The following is a 24,520-nucleotide window of genomic DNA, read 5'->3' on the forward strand; positions in this document are numbered from 1 at the left end:
GGATAATACAATACAATAGAAGATATGAGACGCCACTGGCTTTCTTTCTGTCTGACCACACCGACCAATCCTATTCCATTAATTAAACTTGGACCCCCTGCAGAGGCAAGAAAATTAAATTTGTACTGACTCCTCAGCCCTTGGGCCTTATTAATTTTGGAATGTCTTTATGCTGACCAAGCCGTTCTGTCTGCAGTTCATCTTCCTTTAAAACCCATTAACAAATACAACCCTCTTTAACTGGCCACAATTCTCCAATAGCACATTGTATCAAGCTGATTTTATGCTGGATTCTGCAAATAATGCTCAAAAATTCTAGTTCAACAAAGGTGGTATGAGCAGAGTAAAATGCTCACATTAAATGCCTCATCCGCATCACTTTGCCAGACTGAATAATTCAGCAGGGTACTTAGTCGAAATTACAGATACACAGCTTGAAAAAGAGGTCACGCAGAGGCTTGTGGGTAGGAGACATATGAGATTTCTGGAGCTGTGGCATTGAGTCACGACGGATCCCACCTCCGTGGGTCAACAGAAAAGACAGAAATTAGTCTAATGCATCCCAAAAAAGGTAGCGCACAGATACTGTGATCCTCTCTCTTCTGAAAGTCACCGCTAATTAACTCAAACCTGCATACAGAGCATCCCACTTCCTAAGGTTGTGCATCCCCGACATCTCGCATCTCGAACTGAGATGATTTGGTTTCATCATGTCGGCTCCTGAGAGATATCAGCCCATAACGAGAGAGCCATTCTCCCAGAAGCCCCTGAGCTCAGGTAACTAAGGTCATTTCTAAAGTGATAGTGGATAATTGAGGAACCACCGATAACACAAATGAAGCTACTCACATTTACAGATTCCCGCCCGCCGTACTTGATCCGAATCCTCGGCTCCTGTATGGCATCCAAATTAGTCCCGGTCACCACCAGAGGTGTGTGTCCGCTAAAAAAAAACACACAAGATGGCATGAATGGGAATAGGGTGAACGTAAAAACTTTGACAGAAATAACTCATCTCCACTTGAATCAAACATTGCCCTTAAAACTTGCTTCTTTGTGATGCTTAGAAGATAATAAGCTTTTGAGAAGGTCCTGATTAAAGAAGCTTTTAACTGGCTTCAATTGATCTAATCAAACATACTAGATGCATCTTTGAAAACACTAAAGGAACAGGAGCAGCGGTGATTCTGCTTAGCATTCTGGGAATGTCCACGGCTTGATAAAGCACAACAAAAGAGCCGAGCGTCTGGGAGTGGAATGGGTGAGGAGCTCTAGCTCTAGGTGTTTCAGTTGTTTACTCTTGAGCACTTCATTAGCCAGGCGCCGCTCGTATGCTGTTCTGTTTAGTGTGTGCAGCGCTCTGGTAAAACAGATACAGCATTGTGACCCCATCTACTGATGCCCTGGCATGGGGCACTCGCCCCAACTATCCCTTTACATCTTCAGAGCTATGAAAGAGCAACCTTTGCACAATACAATGTTTCTTTGGTGGGTATGATAATATGTTATGTATCTTTGTGTTAGATCAGGTGAAAATACTTTCTTTCTGCTTTTCTCTAGCTCTCTAACAGCTTGCAATGAACCTGTAACTCAGCACCACTTATATAACCATTCTCAGCACATTCTATTTCTGTCTCAGTTTGAATACTGTATATAATCATGTGCAGCACTTTGATATGAATATGTTAAAGCTCTGTATAATCAGTCCAGTTCTGTACAGTGAAATACACCAAGGGATAGTTCACCAAAATTATATCACATCACATTCTTTTTTCTTTTTTCGGTCCATTAAATAGTTACAGTCAGAAATGAGACATACTCTACAAACTGTGCAAATGTATTTTAAGACTTCAGCAGCAAGAAACAGTTCTATTTGAGATCTCAGAAGTGACTTATAAAAGCTTTACTTTCATAAAGCCATCCACATGATCACCATGACATGGTGTTCATTTTTTTATTTTTAAAGACGAAAGGATTTATCTGAATGCAAGTTAGCCATTTTTTTAATTTTCATGAATAACACAACAACCTACGGCCTTGAGCAAAGCTGCTGAACTCCATTCAGTGAATCAGATCAGTTACTTTCAGGAATGTGTCTGATATCCATTCAAGTAGTGTGAGAATCAACAGCCTCAAAAGTCAAAAGTGTTTGCTAATAGTGATTTCAATGCAAGCTATATGGCCAAACTAGCTGATCTGCACAACCCAATACTAAAACACTGCATCATATATGTACATTTACCTCGCAATGCTCCATTCCGGTTCGATGCGTTGAACGGTGGGGTCGTCTATATACTCAAAAGTCAGGCTCTCTCGGACCTGGGCACGATCCACGCTCACGCTGATCTGAACCGGCCCCACACCCGTCAGAGAAGGGGCAGAGTAACACACGATCTCCATCATAGTCCGTCTGAGGACAAAGCAAACAGACACAAACCAATCAGATTCTGGAAAGAGACAAAGCACGACACAAAGTTTTAACTTAATAACAGATGGCTAGACATACTGTTCAGACACACTATATATGAATGGCGCTAGTGGGCGGCTCTCTGCTCTCTTTCAATTGCAGTCTTTTCTTACAGCTCTCACTGAAAGTGCTACCTGTGCAAAGTGAGCATTAGTCATTCCCTCTGCAGCCTATTAGAGAGCATTAAGCGATTACTTATTGCACCCTCGCACACACTTGCAACGCCGCCTTCCACAGGAACACAGGGCAAAATAACAATCTGCAATTAGCTGATATCGCATTAAAGTTGTCGCTCTCTCACGTCTTAAAGCACTACAATCAGCCTCATCTTTAAATACAGATCCTGGAGAGAGAGAGTGAGAGGAAAATGAGGAGATATAGGAAGACACCTGACGGGGGTATGATATTTACATACAGAGTGTGCTAGCAAAATTAGAGAGAGGAAGAGCAAACAGAGTTAAAAACTTGGGGGAAATCTAGAGGAAGTGTTTTTAAAGGAAGTTGAAATAATCAGAAACTCTCTTTGATTGATAGAAGGCATGTAGAAAGTGAAGAGTACAGTAAATGAAGGTATGGGACTTTTAACATTAGCTTCAATATGCACTGTTCACACTAACTGAACATATATATGAATAAAGCTATATTATTAATTATTATTATTGTATTATATTTTTAGTGTAGATTTATTTTTGAGAAGCTACATTTCTTAAAAAAGCTCTATAAGGCTGATTCTTACTCATAAAACTCGCAGGTCTGGTTCCCAAAAAGCACACTGACGCTGCTGCCTGCTCCCAGGTTTTCCCCCATTATGGTCACTTTAGTTCCTCCGGACTCTGGACCCCGAATGGGGGACAATCCTGTGACCGATGGCATCTGCAAAGACAGAAAGAGAAGATGGGTAGGAAACAAGCAAGCGATGGAGACAAAAATGTCTTCACTTCAAGTTCAAGAAGCAGGTTTTTTTTTATGTTAAATAATCTTCTTCCATCTTCTGTTCCAACCGTGTGGCTCAGTATTGAGTATTATATATCACGATTATTTAATTTTTATTTAAATACTCTACCAAAAATTTAGTTTCGGTATAATGTTTTAATTTTTTTGACAAAAAAAACTTTTATGCTCACCAAATCAAATCAAAAAATTGATCAAAAATACAGTAAATAATATTTACTAATATTGTGAAATATTGTAATAATTTAAAAAGACAGTTTTCCAATTCAGTATATATTATAAAATGTAATTTATTTCTGTGATGGCAAAGATGAACTTAAGCAATCATTACTCCAGCCTACAGTGACACAAGAAACATTAATTTTTATTAACAACGTTAAAAACTGTTGTGCTGAAAAATCTTTTAAGTCTTCAAGCAAGTACCCCATTATGGATTATGAAAGGTGTATATTTAGGTTTTGGCTGTCCCCAACAATAGGTTGACATGCATGCAAGGTCATCCACTTCAACCCTCTCATTGTCTTATAATATGCATTTATTTTTACATTACATGCTCAAGGACTCCAAAATAATTTGCTCTTGTTTAAATGACTCAGAGTCGACTCTTTTTTTTTTTTTTTTTTTGCGAGACAATAACTTTATACATGGTGTACTTTAAAATGTACGACTTTGAGGATGTTTACATTCACTTTTTTATTGGGCTAAAAACACATCTGTTCCATCATTATTTGACTCTAGCACTCTCTATTCTAATTCTATTCTTAAAAAACTAAACAAAAAAACATGCCCCTTTAAGACTTACACACTATTTATTTCCTAACAGTTTTTTTTAAAGCTTGCTCTATTCTTTTACTATTCTATCATTTTTTCCATTTTCTTTTGAATTTATTATATGATTTAAAAATCCTTGCTACTTGTACTGCATTAAGCTAACTGAGACTTGTTATAGCACTTGACTATCATTGCTCTCTTGTTGATTTTGACTGCTTCTATTGTCCTCATTTGTAAGTCACTTTGGATTAAAGCGTCTGCTAAATTACTAAACGTAATGCAAATGTAAATGCATGAAGGGTAATTTTCAAAAATCCATAATAGGGCACTTTAAAATGTATATACTGTCCATTATAATCAATTGAATGCATCCTTTGTGAATAAAAGCATGAATTTCTTTTAGAAAAAAAACAAGCACGTACTGTAATATAAATATAATGAAACATTTATTAATCTAATTAATTTCGTAAAGTGTCTAGAAGCACAGACATGACAGCGCAGCATTCTGAACCAGCTGAAGACGTGCATGTTTTGAACCTGAAGCTGCCTAGATGTGTATGGCTGTTCTACAAAAGACAGCTACGTCTGTAAATAACAACTGTCCTTCATTAAACCTCATACACTTTCTGCTCAGCTCACAAATGAAGAGCGAACGCTACAAAAGAAATGCCATTTCCAGTCTTGTCTAAGTAACGCGAGCTCATGAAAAACACGTCTGAGGATAAATAAAAGGCTTTTAAAAGGAGTTAAATAAACGTTCTAGTTCCCAATTCTCTTCCATTATTATACACAGGGACCGAAAACAGCAGATGGAGAAACCCCGAAACAGACAGCTCTGTGTCTAAAGAAAGCTTGTGACCGACTTCAGATGTGCATCGACTAAAAATGAATTAACACCAATTTTGGTCTCGCCTCATATTGTTCTACAACTGGTGGGCCGCTCAGGGACCCTGTGTTGTCCGACAACATTTGGCAGAGCTTTTGAGATAGCACACTGCTTTTATATTTGACTGTGAAATGAAAGGCGTGCAGAAAAACAACACGCACGCTCACACAAACATGCATAAACGCATACAGGAAGGGACTGAAGCGCACACACAGCTCCCCTAATTAGCAGAGGCTGTTAATTGTGGTGGTATGGATAATTGTTTGCCTTAGTGTGCGTGTGAAGGCTGCTGTTGATTATCTATTAACCCCAGGCCGGCGGATGGGTGTTTCAGACAGGTGTGCAAGAGTTCCCACAGGTGCTCCTCTGCGACGAGACAACATGGCAACCATCCTTCCTTTGATTCGCTTAATGGCTTTTATTGTCTCCATGTTCAATGTGCGCTCCCGGTGATGCTTCGTGTTCGCAATCACTCAATATTTTAATAACTGAGAACCAGTTCTATTACGCTGATGAGAGCTTCGCTTCTTACCGGAGGAAGCAGGGCTGCTGTTTTAGCAATAATAATGACAAACGCAGCGGCAGTCTGTAAATTAGCAAGTTTTTACGCATATCCAAGTCTTTTGTGCTTGAGAAGTGCTTTTAGTTCAATAAACACGCTTTTCTTTTAATGTCTTGGCAAATACACGTGTAAATAATGCTATTAACCACTAATCCTCAACATCATTTAAGAATCTACTAAAAGAGCACAAACTACTTTAAACAGGGCTAAATAGAAAACTAGCTTATAAAAATGCCATGCGAGCCATAAAAAGGTTAATTTATTGACCTTATGGCTTTTAATGACTCTAAATTTGCATGGAGAGACGGTTCCAACACATTAACGGAGAGATTTCTACATAGCTGTCTGGAGATTTCTACTGAAATGTAAATATATAATAGATATAGTACTGGTTTGCGTCAAATGTGCTTACACAATCTAAAAAAGTATGAAGAGTATTAGGTTGGATTTAGTCTACAGTCTAGGACATGTTCTATTACAGTTCACTGTTATTATTTGAGAAAAGGAGGAGTTTTCAAAAATTTGAAAAGGGAGAAAAAAATTAAAATGTATTTTGAATGCTGTCAAACTCGAATTCAGTAAAGTATGTGTAGTGCAATCAATTTCTTAATGAATTTACTGAGTTTTTGACAATATTGCCATATGATTTTTTTTATTCTGCTCTTAAAAATTATGAGATTAACTGCAAATCTGCAAATCAAATATATATAAATATATAATTTTTTAAAGGATGATTAATGAAGTTAGGGACTTGATGCCATATGAATCAGTGCAGAAGGAAGTCTTTGTTCCTAAAGAGTAGCTATTTGAATGGTTGGAAGTGCAGTATGTTGAGCTTTGAGTCACTTCCTGTGATTTGACATTTTCGCTCTTAAAGCACTTCTGAGAACAAAGCAACCTCAGCAAGGTTCACCTGTCCAAAGGCATAACATCACAGTGACCCATAAGTTCTCTTCAATGGACCAAGTAAAGCTCAGTTTAATAAAACCAAAACAATGGCCAGGTTCACCACTACCTCACTGCATTATTCAGATGCAGAAGAGCTCAAGGTCTTACCACAAAGGAATAGAGTTGAGAAGAGCGCGTTTGGAGCTCCGGCTTACACTCCCCTACACACAAATGGACTGGGCCGGGTTTACTGTCAGTGGGAGCTGTATCCATCTCACACACAATCCTGAAAAAGAAGAAATGCACAATGATAAGTTACATTTTTAAGCTTGGTATTAAATGAAAGTTGCCTAAATGGATGAATATCACCGCATCATAACTTCACTCAGTCCCCCTGATCTGGATTATAACGCATAATGTTTCTTGTCTGACTCCAGAGTGAGGAACCTAAGCATTGGAAATCATCTCCAGTCCTGCTGAGTGATCAGTATGCAACCCTTCCTCTTTCTCCATTGATTTCCTCTTGATCTCAATGTAGGTTTTGCTTTGGTTCCTTGATTGCTTTAGCGCACACATTCCATTAGCTGAATTGACAAGATCACCCTACGGGGAAGCCGATGCATAGACACGCCATGCTTTTAAAGCAACAAAACCATATGTTTCAGCAGGTTCTACACTGCGTATCAGTGTTCTTTTGGGAAATAACTTCTTTTAAAACACATTTTCAATATTTCCATTTTCCTCTATTTATTGATCACAGTTTTACACACACACACACACACACACACACACACACACACACACACACACATGTATATCAAATATAAAAATACTTTCCAATAAGAATTGGAAATATGAATGATGTTTTACTCACACACACACAATCCAATCAACCCCTGGGATATTTAAGTGCCTGAAGTTGAAGAAACATGCATATACTGCAAGCCAGTGACACCCAGCACAATCAATACAGCATGCACTCAGTGTTGTAAAAAAAATACTATCATGCATTCTGATCAGGGAATAGGTCGATGTTGCTACATCATACAGACTGGTCAGGTATCAGCTTCATGGACGGGTGGTCAGATTAAATGTCATAAAAACATCAAATGAAGTAAATATAAAACTGACAATCTGAGTTGAAAGCACGTGGGGGCGGATGCACTGCAATCGATGTTTGGTTGATATTGAGTGTTCATATCTTCAGGGATAACTGTCGGAACGCATGTGGCGCAGACTACGTGATTGTGGGCGTGATGTGGCTTCCTGCGGTGTGTCTGACAGGCTCGGCAGACAGTGTTCACAGCTGTTCACAGCGCACATTATGCCCTCTCAATCACACTGAGTGGAGGACTTTCACTTCTAAGGCAATTAAAGTTGGGAAGCAAGTTTGGATGCTCAATCACAGTTGCTGCGTGGTGCAAGTTTGGCTGGTGGGCTTCGGAAATTAGCAGGCAGATGCTGTTATTACACCATTTTGCAGAAAAAAAGCACCTTTCTCCACTGATAGCCATTTAAAAGTAGCAATGTGAAGGTGCAGTCACTTCACTAATGTGACCTCAACCTAATACAAGTCTGTGCAACATACTTTGACATAAGCTATGATACTCGTATATAAAATGGCAAAAGATAATCTACAGCAAGCCTGGGTGTCTTAATGTGTACAAATATTGTACAAAATGAAAAGAGAGAACTGTTAAAACAGATCCATGGCTTCCTGTTTCCGTTTGTGCGTTTGATGGGGTCCAATGGCGCATTCTCCATTTCCTGATGACACCCCTTCGCTGCACCATACAAATGAATCCACTCCCACTCGACTCGGCTTCGTCCCGCTCGGATTAAACTGCTGTCAGAAGAGAGAAGGGCTGACAAATCTCCCTCCTACAGCCGGCAGCACACCGCGCATTTCAATTACCACACGTTTCCCCCATCGCACCGTCTGTCCCCACCTCAGCGGCAAAGAGAGGCGCTGTGGAGACATACTCCACCTGAACGTAGACACTATATGCTATTTATACACCCTTACAACACGATGGCATAAATGCTTGACAACCAAATGGTCAGAATGCCTGTGTACAATAGGTCAGGGTGAGTATTAATGTAACATAGAATTGCATATCACATTCTGTTAAACTGGACATGGTGGATGTTGATGTTTGTTACTCTCAAGAATAAAGATCTCCCAGTGCTCGCAGCAGGGTTATTATAGTCAACTAAAGCTAAAACCATTAAAAAAAATTATAATAAATAAAATTGCTAGTTAAACATTAACTGAAATAAAATAAAATAAAATTCAAGTTGTTTTATTTCTTCTAGTTCTCATTTTCATATAGTTTCAATTAATTTTATAAAGCATTAAAAAATAAAAACAACAAATTACTAAAACTTTAACTAAAATTAAAACCAGAAATAGAAACCAATTCAAAATATTAATGCAAACTATTTTAATTGTAGGTTTAATTTTGTATGAAGAATAAAGAACACTAAATACATACTGGGTAATTTAAAGATGAAATTATTTTGATGTTAATATACTTTTTTTATATACAGTTTAATATGCAGAGACAACTATAACTAAACCTGTAGGCTGAATTCTTCAAAGCCTAAACACTGTGGAGATTTCAAAACATCTTTGTTTAAGAATTCTGACAAGCTTGACACAGCAACAGTTCAACCAATGATGTAAGTTTGGGGCTGTTTGTCTGGCGAATCAAAGATGAAGTGGGGTGTTTAAAGGAAACCTGTTTGAAAACATTATTTTTACATTATTTTTGCAGTTCTGTAATGCTAGTGAGCAGAAATTACCAGTGTTAGGGGTAACACATTATAAGTAATGCGAGTTACATAATCAGATTCCTTTTTTTAAGTAATAAAGTACCACATTACTTTTTAATTTAGAAGGAACTATCTGAGTTACTTTTTCAAATAAGTAACACCAGTTACTTTGTTTCCCATGTCTTGACTGACAGCTCTTGTGTTGCAATGTTGACAGAAATGGGAGTAAGTGCAGAGAGGTCCTCTACTGTACAGATGTGAATTTACATTTCCTTCAGTCTGTTGTGAAAAGGGCTTTTACATTTATAAAAGAATAACTTTTTTTTATATATTAAAAACAAACAAGCAAGTCCTGCCCAGATTTAAACAGCAACACAAAAAGTAACAACATATTCCTTTCCACGTAACACATTCCTTACAAAGTAATTAGTAACTTTTTTAGGGTGTAACACAATATTGTAATGCATTATTTTTAAAAGTCACTTTCCCCAACACTGGAAATGACACATTTAACCTTTTAACCCAATTTCGTTTTTTAATGGCTGGTCAAAAAACAATTAAGACAAAAAAGCTGAGTGCAGCCATTTTTCTGCATGTCCTAGCAGAAACTACTACTACAAATCATCACGTTTTAGCTCCTCAAACTCAATATTTGCCCCAGGAGGTTTAATATTAATGATGAAATCCTGGCTTAAGGATATTTACAGGCAGGGTTATGACACAATCACAGGGATAAACACAAACATATGCTGAAAAATGAGACCTAATGCAGACAGAGACCATCCTAGCTCTGACTGGACTCTAAATTGGGTTTGTTTCTGCTTCACAAGAGCCCTGGTCACTGCTGACAACCAGCCCTTCAAATAGAAATGTTCCCCTGTCATTGTTAAGATGTTTCTGTCAGATAAGACGGACTCAATAGAGCATAAAGGAGAAGGCCATGACCAACCCTGCCTTTCATACTTAGCCCTGATTGGTCGCTTTACGCTTGTGACATCAAAGTCGTGTTCATTGGATCCTGTGTGTGTTTAATGGACTCAATCCTGCTGTGCTTTAAAGTGAACTAGATGAAAACCTGAGGTGTTTTTTTTTTTCCATTGAAACAGCTTCTCAGTATGCGTATTGTAGGACATTATCTTTTCCAGCTCTTGCTATTTTGAGAAAGATTAAAGATAAAGTAAACCAGTTTTTTCCATTCTAATCTCAGACACACTTGCACAGCATGAATTCATCAGAGTTCTACATCTCTACAGTCACTCACTGTTCAGCAATAATGTAGCCGTTCTCCTGTGGGGTGCACTGGACTCCTGCTATCTGCACGTTGTTGACCATGTCTGAGAAGGACAAGCCTAGGTTCACACCACGGATGGTCACTCTGGTGCCCCCTTCTGGTGGTCCGGCCACTGGGGTCACCTGAAACAAGAGAGGAAGAGACATTCAGTAATTGATTCATTTAGTGAATCATTTAATCGGTCATTGTTTTGGAAAAACTTGAATATTTTGCAATAGAGTAAAGATATATTTCCACCATTCGCAAGTTTGGGGTTGATTTTTTTTTTAAGAAAATAGCAATACTGTGAAACATAAATTTAAAATAATGGTATCACTTTATTTTAAGGTGTCCTTGTTACACGTTACATGTACTTACTATTATAATAACAATGAATTATGCATAATTACATGCAAGTAACTCTAAACCAAACCCTAATCCTAACCCTACCCATACATTTTGCACATGTAGTTAATTAATATCACACAGTACTTAAATGTATACTTACACTTTAACAAGGACACCTTAAAATGTAACCAAAATAATAATAATAATAATTCTGTAATAGCAAAGCAATCTAGTTTTCAGAACTGGTATTAAAAAACGAATTAAAAATATTTTGCTGTATTATAAATGTATGTACTGTCACTTTTAATCAGTTTAATGCATCTGTGGTAAACAAAAGTATACATTTTCATACTTTCTGTTTTGAATGCTCGTGTACATATAACATGAGGTGGAGTAAATGATGGCAGAAGTTTAATTTTTGTGTAAACTATCCCTTTAAAGATTGAACACAACATGTTTTAACACACAAACATCAGGAAAGACGCAAACATATATTTGCATAACACAGAGACATAATTAAGAAATTTAACACGCATAAGCCTTACCTAGTTAAAGGTCTCCAAATGGACCTTTTAAAAGGAAGCCTTTTAAAGATAATTGTCTCTTGTATTGTGCTTCACTTTAATAGCACCAAATTAGATATCAGTGAAACTCATTGTGGCAACTTCCTATCCTATTAAAGTTGCATAGTACATTGAAATTCAGATGCAGAATTTGCATGCTGTTGCCACAGGCAATAAATCTAACACCAGGCCATTTTAGCCCTCGAAGCAGCCCACCCTCTCATAAAATACAATATGGCCACTCAGCGTGACCTTGGCTCTGGGTGCCAAAAAGCCTTCTGTGCTGTTAAAGCCCAAGAGAAGCTCAGCCCTGGACCCTCTCCAGATCCAAATATCACTGAGAGAGAGGCAGAGAGAGAGAGAGATGGATAGAAGGCCACATGCACAGCACAGCCACTACATACAATCAATAAACCATTTGTGTGCAGTCATGTGGACGTAAAACCAACATGATTAAAGTAAGAGCATCTTCTAAGTGTGCCTGTTTACTGATCTAGAGCAGTGTGTTGCGGGAAGTGCCATTGCTCAACGGGAGGAGCGTATCGGTGAGAGTTTAGTGGACATTAATCGGTTTGGATGTAAACTAAGTGTGTCACTAGTGAACCTTAGGATGGAAGTATATGAATCTTTTATTGCTTCTTGGGAACAGGACTAGAACAATAAAGGAAGAATGGAATGCTAAATATATCCATATCGGTACGAGTCAGCATCAGACTGACTATATCTAAAACAAACTAACAACAGAAAACTAAATAAACTGCTGAAATAATACAGACCTGAGGCCAGAACACAATGTGGGTATGATCAGAATGACTAACTAAAATAAAAGTCATATATGTATGCAATGTATAGTAAACCTATAGTATAGTTGTTTTATGCATGTGTACTGTATGCTGCATACTACTTAAAAAAAAAACATATAAATATACATTTTACAAATTCATAATTTCATAGTAGAGCAAAATCATTTACTAAGATTTCAACAATTTGGTCAAATAAGTATGCATGAAAAAATTAAATCCAATTTATATTACTTCTGTTGCATACTGCACATTTGGCCTTTTCTTCTTCTTGAAATGCCTTTTTTAATACATAAAAAATAAAATAATAAAGGACATCTTTCTATATATATTTATTATATATACAAATTATTATTACAAATATTATAAATATAATAAAATGATAATAACATGATAACAAAATGATAATATAATATACAATTTGTACAAATCATAAATAGGACATCATCTACATTGTGAGGTTATGTATTTGAAACATTTATACATACTGCATAGTATTAACATTTAAAACTAGTATGCAGTATATCATTTATATCACAAAAAGCAGTACTACTATTCAACTCCAAACATATTCACATCTTCTTTACAGATTACATAGATGTATCCATACAGAAGTATCCTTATTATTTATGCTCTAAATAATAAAACAATCAAGTAAATAAAAGAAAGCATGGTGGTGTATCCACTGGCGGCAGTGCTTTCATCTGTAGATTAAATCTCATCAGTTCATGTGATAATAGTCTAGGCATCAGATTCCAACTTCACCATGAGCCTGGTGCTGTTCTGACTAGCCATTACAGACATCAAATGGGCTTTATTCATAGAGCATAAATATCTCTCTCACTGACTCAATACTTCAAAGTCTCGTCCGCCCACTCAGAGGTGAAAGCGCTGCCTTGTTTGACCCAGCAGACGGCCTCCTCCGCCACACAGCTACTGGCTCCAGAGCTACAATTTGTGCCCAACTGCAATTTCACCATCATTACAAAAGTGACTGTCTGGATCCCGACAGTGGAATGATAATGTGAGCTTTTTGAGAAGATCTTCAGAGTTCTCACGGGTTGTTTGGCTTTGAGTTATACGGACACATGCACACAGACACACTCCCAGCCATGGGCCAGTGTCATGTCTTAAGAGTGGCTCAGGGACATGCAGGACGTCTCTTCATTCTTAATGCAGGCTATTTTAAAGCAGTAGCCCTGCCCGGATGCTCCTTACCCAGTGACCGTGATTTTGCCAAGTACAATATGTTCCTGGATCAACATCCTTGTTGATCCTGGAACAACCTTCCAATTAACCAATCAGAACTGAGGGATAACTTTTTCAGGTAATATCTTTTTTAGGCTTACGATTAGGGTTAGGGTTAGGGTTCATTCACACTGATTTTAGGAATTAATTATTGGTAGGCTTAGGTTTAGGGGTAGGGATTGGGTTTAGTCTATATTTTTGGACTTTAATGTTGATTCAGTATCAACAAAAGATGCTGATCCAGGAACATGTCTTACTTGGCAAAATCATGTCCTCTTGCAGGTAAAAACTCTTAATGTAGTTCTTTCGTTATGGAATGCAGAAAACCTAATGCTTAACACCAGCATGTTTAAGTCTAAATGGGAATGTATTTCTTGTCCTCTGAGGGTTTTTATGCACTCAATTGCTGCGTATAATTAGGAAGCTGTAATGAAAGTGTGCTGCACGAGGACGGAAGGTGTGATTTGTTACCAGGATTGGAGTCTTTTTAGCTGATTCAAGCACGTCCCAAATTCACACCGAGATGCAATTTATGGGCTTGATAAAACTCAGCTTATGACTTGTTTCTTGCTGCATAAACTGCACACTAAACACTTCATTTGCTCTTAAATGTCCCCATGGTTGGCTGCGATAAAGCCTGAAAAGAGGGGAAAAAAGAAAAGAGGGCTTTGGTTTTGAACTTCAGCCAAGCAAGCGAGTGTTTAAGCAAGGAAAGAAAGGAACGAGGGATTTGAAAGTGGTACATCCGGTTTAAAATTGGAGTTTGTGGTTGAGTGAGTCGAGGTGAATGCTCTTCTGTAAATAGACATGTGACTTTGTGGAAAGGCTGTGTCGTACTAGACAAGCGTTGTAGCTCTGATGGGAGAGAAGGCTCTATCAGGCTCAATATCATTTATTCATGACAATTTTCATCGTGGTCGGTCTCTCTCAGTGTGTTGGGGGGTGTGTACCTGTGTGTGTGTGTGTGTGTGTGTATAGGCCACATTTCCTGAAGCTTTGGTCCATGTTTTGAAACAAACTCATGGCTGGTTGCAACTGCATTTTTAAGTGGCCCATGACATTTGCCGACCCCAACCCAATCCCCCCCCAAAAATAAATAATGAAAAATAGTAAATATATAAAGAGTTATATAGTCTAATCTATAATATATATTGTATATGTAATTGTACATGCTGTATTTACAAAAATAAATAATCAGTAATAGTCAATTACTCAAAACATCAACACTGATATAAAAGTTGAAAAAGTTCTTCATGGCTGATCCGAGATCAGTTCTGTGAAGCACATCCTTTTCCGTGACTTAGCTAATAAGGAGAGGCTCAGAGAGCATCTAAAGCAAAGAGCCACGTCAAGACCAGCTTCAAGTGCCTGCCTTTCCTCCACATTCATTTGATGCCGAACCCATGGCTTTCACTGAGGACTTAAGCCTCATTAATATTAATAAGTCTTTAGAGGAGGGATAGAGTGCTGCTTAATAGAAGCGTTAATCATTCATGACTGTCATTTTCTTGTAGGCAGATCTCGCTAATGTCTATGTATTTGCACAAATCAGCTTACGAATGTCTATATTCAAACAAAAATACACAGAAAATAACATAACTAAATAAGAACAAAAGACCATCGTGGAAACGACTGCTCTAAAGGACATTTTTACATTTATGTGCGTTAGTCAGACTGAGAGAAGAGAAAATGGAAATGAATAACTTGGAGAGAACAGATTAAAAATGGATGAATTCAAAATATTCATACTAATTTGCTTTGAAGGAACTGCTCCACTGCTTTGTAATGTGGTCTTGGCAATTGCATGTGTCTGAAACATGAAATGCAGGGCTCAATTTTCATTGGTGGGTGTAAAAAGGCTTTGGGTCTTCAACCTTTAATCAGAGACACTATATATTATATAAATACTACATATTTCATAAAATTGAGTGATGTGTTTTAAGACTGGCCTATAAGAGCATACACATAGTAGCATATTAATGTCTTCACATACTTTGTTATGATACTTGCATTGCAAAGCCATTCAAATAATCAATATTAATGTAGAGAGCCATATACTGTAACTGTAGTACTAGTATATATTAATTTTGCATTTTTATGACAGAGGGATGATTAAACATTTAGCATTTACACTTAGCTAATTTCTTAACTTCAGCTTTAGTAAACAAAATCGAGTAGTTTTAGACATATAAAGACATTTTGAGTATTAAAAAAAAAAAAAAAACTTAAAAAATAAAATACAACACAAAACAGTGATATTTAATCAAAATAAATTACAAAGTTAGCATTAATTAAATAAAAGCCCTCAGTTAAAGGTATATGTAAAACTGTGCATTAAACTCAAATACACACACACACACACACACACAAAGAACAGAATGTTTATGTTTCAATACACCAATAATGCTATTTTAACACTCTCTCTGTCAACAAAAAACAGAAGCTGTTCATAACCTTAATTTACCCATTCATCCTAAATGAAAACAGACAACAGGAAGTCATAACCCTAACTTTTTAATTGGTTGGAGTGCACATGGGGCAACAGCTTGTGATATGCAGACTGCAAACAGCCACATGAATCAATGAATTCCATGAATCAGGTAGTTTAAACACAGAGCACTGGTGCGTTACCTAAACTAATTAAACACCATGTCTTCCCTCAGTCTCCCAGCATACACACACACACACACCTCTCCCAGTATGCCACCAACGTTCCAACATTGTGTTAATTACAAGAAAACATGAGATATTGGCAGCTAGAATGAGTATGATTGACGATGAGAGTGGCAGAGAAGCTGAGAGAGAGACATACATTACTCGCGATACACATAGCTCACCTTTCTCTCAGAGTCAATAAAGAGCTCAGTCAGATTACAGAGCAGAAATATGAGCTGATGGAGACTTTTCCACACAACTCTTGTGTATGTGTGTGTTCATTTGTCGGAGTTATGAATGATGTTGAATACATATTTGTATTGTATACTTTCGGAAAAGCATTTTTAAATGAAATGTATAAAAAGTTTATAAGTATGCATTAAACAATTTGGGGTCAAAATAAAGCACTGTGTAAATGATATCTTTAAGAAAAATGTATGCAATGTAATTTGTTTTTGTATAAATACAAATACTTAAATTGGTCCCACTTTATATTATGTGGCCTTAACTACTATGTACTTACATAAAAAAATAAGTACAATGTACTTATTGTGTTCAAATTGTATTGTAAAACACTTTTGCTGCTATTGAGGTGGGATAGGGGTAAGGTTAGGGAGAGGGGGTCCAAATTTATACACATAGACACGCATGCATATAATTATACATATCCCTGGAAGGCTTCACTCTGATTGGCCAGTTGTGGCATTCAGCATTCAAATATTTTTGGAAAATGGCCAGCGGACTGTGATCTTTTTTAGAGATACTTCCGCCTAAATGAAAACAAGTACCACAGGAGAACAGAACGAGTCCTGTATAGAACCAGTGACCCACCTCAGTGATGCGAGGGTTGGTGCACTTGACGTTTGTGCTGGCGAGGTGAAGCCAGCGGCTGGTGTAGGGGTTGGACATGGGACAGTGCTGGCGTAGGGTACAGCGGCCCTCCATACTGCACCAACCACACTGGAACTTCCTCTCTGCCTTCAAACACACGCCACAGCTGTCCCTCTGAGCACCACACTTATACAGGTGCACTGTGGGATACATGTGGAAATTAGTAAAGTGTTCTTACATCAATGCTGCAATAAGGATTTTATTTGGTGTAAAAGTTTTTATAAAGTTTTCTGACTTCGGTCGACCTATCTGACAGTTTAGTAGAGCTATTGATCATAAACGAATGAAGGCTGATGAAATCATGAAGCTCAGCATAACCGTGATGCTTCAGAGGTTTTGCTGAGCATGAGAAAAGTAGCTTCAGACTTTTTCTTTTTTTTTAATAAAAACATGAAATGAGTAATAATAAGTCCAATCAATCACCTCAAATTGTATATACGCAGAATGATTCTGGGAGGATTAGACAGGTTATAGAGTTAACACATTATTTTGGTTTAAAACCACATTATTACCTTTGATGTTCTCAGGATTGTCAATGATGAAGTTTCCATTCCACACCACTGAGAAATCCACCGGCAGCTCACTGATCCTCATCCCTTCATACAGATACTGCAGAGAGACGGAGAGATGGAAAGAGCTTGCGACATTTTCCTGACAGTGCAAATGCTGAGATAATGCAAAGTTTATGAATGTTTTTTTATTGGATTTAGTCTCTGCCTGTGTCAATTATTGATTTCAACATGCAGCCAAAAAGTGAACGAATAAACGGCAAAGTACACAAGCAAATAACATGAGAGAGAAAAAGAGAGCGAAAGAGAGGTAGTTTGACTGTATTAGTGCTCTTATTGAGTTACCCCAGACTTGCATCATCAGGCTGAGACTTTCAACACTCCTATTTTCTACAGCTTGGACACTGAGCTCTAATTGCCTTCATCTCTACTTACATTGTGTGTGTGTGTGTGTGTGTTAGTTTGGAAAATAATGACTGAAAGAGAGTGAAACGTGGAGGTAGAAATGCAAAATATATCTTGGCTTTCCTCATTTCACAATTCTGTGCAATATAACATCACAAACAGGTAACTAGTGTTTAATTAGCTAAAAACTGGGTTAAAATCAAATTGAGGCATCAATTGCTCTCTTTTACAGCTTAGATTGCAGTCGAGACATTTAATGCACTGTAAGTATCCACTTTGTTTTTCCTTAGGAGAAACAAATGAGGCAACTGCTGCTGTACAGTAAGAGTAGAGTGTTTTAAAATAATGTAAATAGCGGAGTGCAGATTGTTTAGGTTTAGATAGAATCCAATGTCTTAAAGCTGAAGTAGGTAACTTTTGTAAAAATGTATTTGTGAAACCTGTCATTATATCCTGAGAGTAGAATATGAGATAGATAATCCAGGAAAAAATCAAGCTCCTCTGGCTCCTCCCAGTGGTCCTATTGCCATTTGCAGAAATTCATCCGCTCCCGGTAAGAAACAACCAATCAGAGCTGCGGTCCGTAACTTTTTTTTGTGTTCAAGAGTTAAATGTATATAATAAGCGAGTACACCATGAATCCATTTTCCAAACCGTGTTTTTAGCTTGTCCTGAATCACAAGGGTGCACCTATAATAAGTGTTTATATTCGGACTATTTTAGATTGCTTCGGGGATACCGCGGCGGAGTAACCCAGTACCTTTGTGATTCTTCATAGACATAAACAGAGAGAAGTAGTTCCGGCTACGATGTTCTTCCGCAAGACGCAAGCAGTTCTGTTTATTAACCGCTAGAGTGTCAAAAGTTACCGACTGCAGCTTTATTGTCTTGGCAAATATGATATCTTTAATGATATCAGTGTGTTTTCAATAAAATCTTATGGATGTCTAAGAGAAAAAAAAACTTGAGATTTCATTATGATCTTTGCCATGCAAACCCAAACACATACCGAGCTGTTCTGGCACTGCACACTGGAGCTGTTGAATCTGAGCGCCGTGACTCTGTGACTGACTCCTTGTATGTGTAACACACACTCGTAACCGCGCTGACCCGACTGAGGTTGCGGAAGGTTCCGGGCTTTCAGTGTGATGGGCTTCACCTCCCCTGCCGGGATCAGGATCTCCTCAGAGCGGACCAGTTGAGGACAGTCCTAAAGGAGTGAGAGGTGAAAACAAACACATGCACACGCATAAAAATCCTAAACCATCCGAGTAGAGAGCATGAAATCTGATTTTATAGAGCCTTACAGAAACATACCGTGTATAATGAAATGCACACACTTCAGCTTCACACATGCTCCCCATGCTCACATAAGCACACAACGAAACCTTAGGTGCTCTTTAAAAGCACGTTGAAGTGTTACCCTTTAAAAGCTGTGTCTGATATATGCTAGTAGGTCAGCCTGTAAGAGGCATCCCTAAGTAAGACCAGAAACATGAAACAACTCTCTCTCTCTCTCTCTCTCTCCCTATATATATATACACACTGTATATATTTAGCTTACTTCTAGGACAGCAATTTTCTTCCTAAAGTATTAGGTTAAAAACACACAAACATACACTTATACACATGCAAGCCTGAATACATGAAAATGTAAATGAACATGCACACACACACACACACACACACACACACCATGAGTGATGGTGTATCGTAAGTATTTTTTGCCTGTGTAAGTGTGTGTGTTTATTTTGTGCATATGCCTGTGTGTGAATAACTGGGAAGTCTGTGTGTGCTGTGGGGGAGAATATTCCGGATATCGACTGCTAATTGCTCGCTGTGAGAGGGTGAGCAAGTGTGTTTACCACCTGACAGGGTGTAATGTAGCACATTGATCAGCTGAACACCTGCAAATGCACACACACACACACGCGCGCTCTCTAGCGAGGTGACCGTCGACTTCACACACACTTTTCAGCAGCTATTATTGGAAGCTCTACCCCAGAGGTTTGTGATCCTGTAGATTTGCTGCTGAGAGACTCAAACCTCAGCACACAGTGTGTGTTTGTGGGTGTACCTCTGAGGCATTGACGCGTCCCTCCTGGAAAGAGCAGCTGGAGGGGTCGTGGGTGCAGAGGTTTCTGTACTTGCACCAGTGGCAGCGGAAGGAACTGGTCACACAGGAAAGACACCTAAACAGATGGAAAGAGTGTGAGCGTGCGGGAGAGAGATAGAATAAAGTATTACTACCACTCACATGAAGTCGCTGATTTATGATCCAAAGCCTTTTTTTGAGGGTACTGTGAAAGTAGTCAGCATAAAACGTAGCTCTGGGTTTTAGATTAGCAATGGGGAGCAGGTTGTGCCTTTGAGACCAGCCCTGCTGTGTCCTTGACCTTTGCGGCTTAATGCTGAATAAATTAAAAGTGTGCTGCGGAAATTTGCATCTGCCATTGGATAGCACTGGGCCACTGAAACCCTCATACAACTGTACTGCGGCTCTGCAAAGGTTAGAACTCAGACGTACAATTATCAATCTAGGATTGAGACATACAGACTTTCATAAGACATAGTCATGCCGTGACATATGATTTGCATTAGGTCTATATCGTCTGCGGTTAAATAAACGGTTAAATAAAAAATATGGTTACACTTTATTTTAAAGTGTCCTTGTTACAGTGTATTTATACATTTAAGTACTGATATTAATATTAATCAACTACATGCACTTACTATTTGTTTAGGGTTAGGATTAGAATTTGGTTTAGAGTTACTTGCATGTAATTATGCATAATTTATTGCTATTATAATAGTAAGTACATTTAACGTGTAACAAGGACACCTTAAAATAAAGAGTTACCAAAAATAAAATAAAATTAAAATATATATTTACAAAAAAGTATAGTATTATATAATAATTGTAATATTTACATCCTGCAAGTATAATGCTATATTTATATTATTCTGAATATTGGAAAAAGTTTAATATCTGAGACAACTGTTGAAGATTAATATATACATTTATAAAAGTGTGCACCAAAAACACTTTGAATTATCTTACAGAACGTATGACTGACAGAAAAACCAAGACAGTATAAAATACTCTAAAATGGGGTTTCACACCAAAACTGAAACCCCATTTTGGTATAGAACAATCAAGTTAGTTTTTAATTAAACATGGATCATTAAAATGGTATTTCAGACTCATGTCAAGGTGCTAACAGTCATCTTAAGGGAATTTTTTTGGGTTGTGATTTAACGATTCACCTTACATTAATTACGAGCACCTTCTCATGGCAGGAACATGAGGTTAAGTGTTTCATTTAAGGCCAACATTTTTATAAACCAGGGTTGTGATCCCTGTGTCGCTTCACTTCTTGTGCACCATCTCTATTTAGGTTTATAATCAGTATTTCAATATGCAGCGGGCAATCCACGAGAGAACACGGCCATACATTATGAGCATGTGTGTTTGCATGTATCTGTGTGTGCCTGCAGCAGAAAGCTTTCTTTTCATCATTTATATGCAGATGAGCACAGCTTATGAGAAAGAGCACGTCTAGAATCCATAATACCAACAAGTTCCAATAAAACACTTACATCGGTCCCTCCAGTTGAGAAGTAAAGCCAAGATAGAGCGAGCTGGCTTTGTTCTATTTGCAGAAGAACATAAATTTGATGTTGAGGAATCTTGGAGATGTAAACCTCTACAGCACTTTGGCATCCAAGAGTTTGTGTTTTCTGCTTGATGGCTAAATTATGCAGGATTTATGCTAAAATATTCATCGGAGCCGGCTTGCCATTGGGCCACTGGGTTCAGATGGGCCAACCTGATTGGACAGGTGAGATTCTTATATAAATCACGCGATATACCACGGTGTACTTAATCACTATATTGGGAACTCAAGATAAATTAGAGCATTTTACAGCATTTGAAGTGAAAGGGAGTGTGGGAGGAAGACCGTGCCAAAAACGGAGCCAGGTTGAACACACAAGGAGGGGCCATTCTGCATCAGACTACCCATAATCCCCGGTGGCACTGGTACAAAGGGCCAACGGAGATCGGTGTGAGGTCTTTCACATGTGAGGAGTGCGTGTTCAAAGGGATTGGATACAGAGAGTTTGTTTGATTAGTTCCAAATCTGTCAGATGCTCGGGTGACACGGCCGTGAGAGAGCGAGGAAGCCACGGGAACGGGGAGGGGGCGAGTCTTTCGACACCAGCCAATCAGTGCCCTCGGAAGCTACCTCTTCCTGAGCCTTTTAGAAAGCTTCCAGCTACTGGAGGGCTCTGTGATCTCCTGCACTGAGCAGCATCTGTTCTCAGCAGAAGGTACGCTTATGAGATGTGGTTACGAATATACGCTAAAACACACATAAACACGCACATGAGGGGAGTTTGGAGGCGCGACATGAAAAACAAAGACACAAAGCTTGCTCAGAAACAAGCGGTTGTTTATCAGCGGGCCTCCTGGAGAGTCGAGATGCAGTCAAACTCGCTCCTCTCTGATCTGCCATCACAGCAGATGAAGTGGAATCGAACTGTGACAGACAGCAATGCCTCCAGCCGGAGCGCCAAACCCACTGCACACTTAGATTCAGCAATTCAGACATCTCAGCCTCGACACTTGAGAAATGTCAAGCAATCAGCCGGCATTTGCCATAATGGATGCTTTTTATAGCCACGAGGCCCTCGCCAGTCACAGAAAAGTGCAGCCTGGGAGGGACGTGACACTGGCGTCCTGCAAAAAACGATTTAGAGAGTTCAAACTCTGGTGCAGCCTTGATAAACTCTTCGAATATTATCAAACGCCCGTGGGCCCGAAATATTCAGTTTTTCCGTGTTGTGTAACACTTTTGAAACATTCACAGCGTGCGGAGTGAGCTGGCTGAGTGCTGTGACACAACGCTGATACTCTACGACACAGGAAGTGAGAGAAATATCAGCAGGGTTGCGTTTGTGGGATGAATTCATCATAAAGACAAATATCACAGCAACGCGCCCCCATATGGTATGACACATCATACGTCTCATGATTCATCAGAAAAAGAATTCCAATTGAGTGAATGCTATTCCAAGAATATAAAAGTTTATCCTGAAAATCTTTGATAAAAATGAATATTAATCCTAATTAGAATTTGGAATTAAACAACTTGAAAAACATTCCCATCCGGCTGATGTAACAGACTTTATAGTCTATTAGAAAATGTAGGAGCCAAATAGCTATTTAAGCAAAGTTTTAGCAAACTTGCATCTAGTGTTTTGTTCAAATGCCAATGCAAGATTTTTCCTATAATTCCTTAAATTTTCACTTAATTTAAAAATAAATAGCTTTACTACCATTTAAAAGTTTGGGAAAGAAAATGAAATCCAGGACGCAGTAACTTAATATAAAATGGCATTAGACACATTTACAATGTTACAAAATATTTTCTATTCTATTCTTTTGAACGTTGTATTCATGAAAGCATTGTGAAAAATATTTTATGACGTTTTTTTACTGTATTTGGATCAAACAAATGTAGTAGTGAGCATAAAACCAAAATCTTCGCAACCATAAACTTTTTGAAAAATCTGAGCTTTATTAGAGACATGAGAGACTCCTGATGTATTTTCTCAAAAGGAAAACCTGTAAAGACGGACATTTGAGCCTTTTTTGCTCAATTTAACCCGTCAAGGGGTAATGATTGAGAAATTAACGAGTTCTCACATGCAATTTTTCTTAGCTCTGGAAATGAGTTCAATGAAGTGTGCGTATACTCACAGCTGGTGCACGCTGCAGTTGTAGAACTTCACCTCTGTGCTAATTAGCATCTGACCCGTCTCCTTCGAGTTCAGTCTGAGCTCCACACCCGACCAGTCTGAAAAGAGAGCAAGAGAGTAAGAGATGAGAACATTTCTGTCACATCGCATTCTGTTGTGTTTGGTTTGCCACCCTTTTTTCAGCTTGCTTCATGCTCAAGCTGTCTTCTGATTAATACTTGGCATTCCTCGCATCATATTCTCACAGTCAAGCGGTGCCTCGAGCAGCTCTGCAGTGCGTGGCATCCAAACCGATATGAGAGGTTTTTTTTTTTTGGTGGAGACATGTTATTGTCACACAGAACACAGCTGAGCCCTGCTGTTAATGTGAAACAGGCCCGCGGGCGGCAGCGTCGATGTAATGGCGGAGGAGCGGCTGGCAGCGCCTCAGAACACCAGCCAGGCCAATCCCATTTGGCAGGGTGGCTGCGTGGAGAATGCCGATCAGCGTTCAGACCAAACGCTCGCGCTCGATAAGCGGCCAGCTCTTCATACTCAAATAAGCACGAGCTCTGTCCCAAACAGGCAGCGATTCAGCTAGCATACAGTGTGTGGGAGTCAGCCGTGACCCGAAAGCACCACTTCCTCTCCTCTTCCCTCCTTCGCACCTGTTTCCGCGCCTCATAACAGGGATGAACGGACTGAAGGGTAAAAGTTGGCTTTTAAAACATGTTTTTGGCTCATATGCCAAGGACAATAACTGGCATGCAATTCCCAAACGCCCGACCG

General features: G+C 38.6%; 1 protein-coding gene across 1 annotated transcript in view; it reads right to left on the reverse strand.

Annotated features, from left to right (window-relative positions):
* Window positions 1-673: 673 nt before the first annotated feature.
* LOC113095999 (plexin-A2-like) overlaps window positions 674-24,520 on the reverse strand; it is a 67,408-nt gene continuing 43,561 nt past the window's right edge. The window contains exons 6-15 of the mRNA XM_026261374.1: window positions 23,754-23,850; window positions 20,067-20,181; window positions 18,999-19,199; window positions 17,588-17,684; window positions 17,016-17,215; window positions 10,562-10,713; window positions 6,694-6,811; window positions 3,204-3,340; window positions 2,243-2,410; window positions 674-943 (exon numbers count right to left, since the gene is read on the reverse strand). Of these exons, the coding sequence (XP_026117159.1) occupies window positions 709-943; window positions 2,243-2,410; window positions 3,204-3,340; window positions 6,694-6,811; window positions 10,562-10,713; window positions 17,016-17,215; window positions 17,588-17,684; window positions 18,999-19,199; window positions 20,067-20,181; window positions 23,754-23,850 (1,520 nt within the window). The 3' untranslated portion in view covers window positions 674-708. The remainder of the gene's footprint in view (window positions 944-2,242; window positions 2,411-3,203; window positions 3,341-6,693; window positions 6,812-10,561; window positions 10,714-17,015; window positions 17,216-17,587; window positions 17,685-18,998; window positions 19,200-20,066; window positions 20,182-23,753; window positions 23,851-24,520) is intronic.

The sequence above is a fragment of the Carassius auratus genome, unplaced genomic scaffold (assembly GCF_003368295.1).
Source record: "Carassius auratus strain Wakin unplaced genomic scaffold, ASM336829v1 scaf_tig00215836, whole genome shotgun sequence".
Lineage (NCBI taxonomy): Eukaryota > Metazoa > Chordata > Actinopteri > Cypriniformes > Cyprinidae > Carassius > Carassius auratus.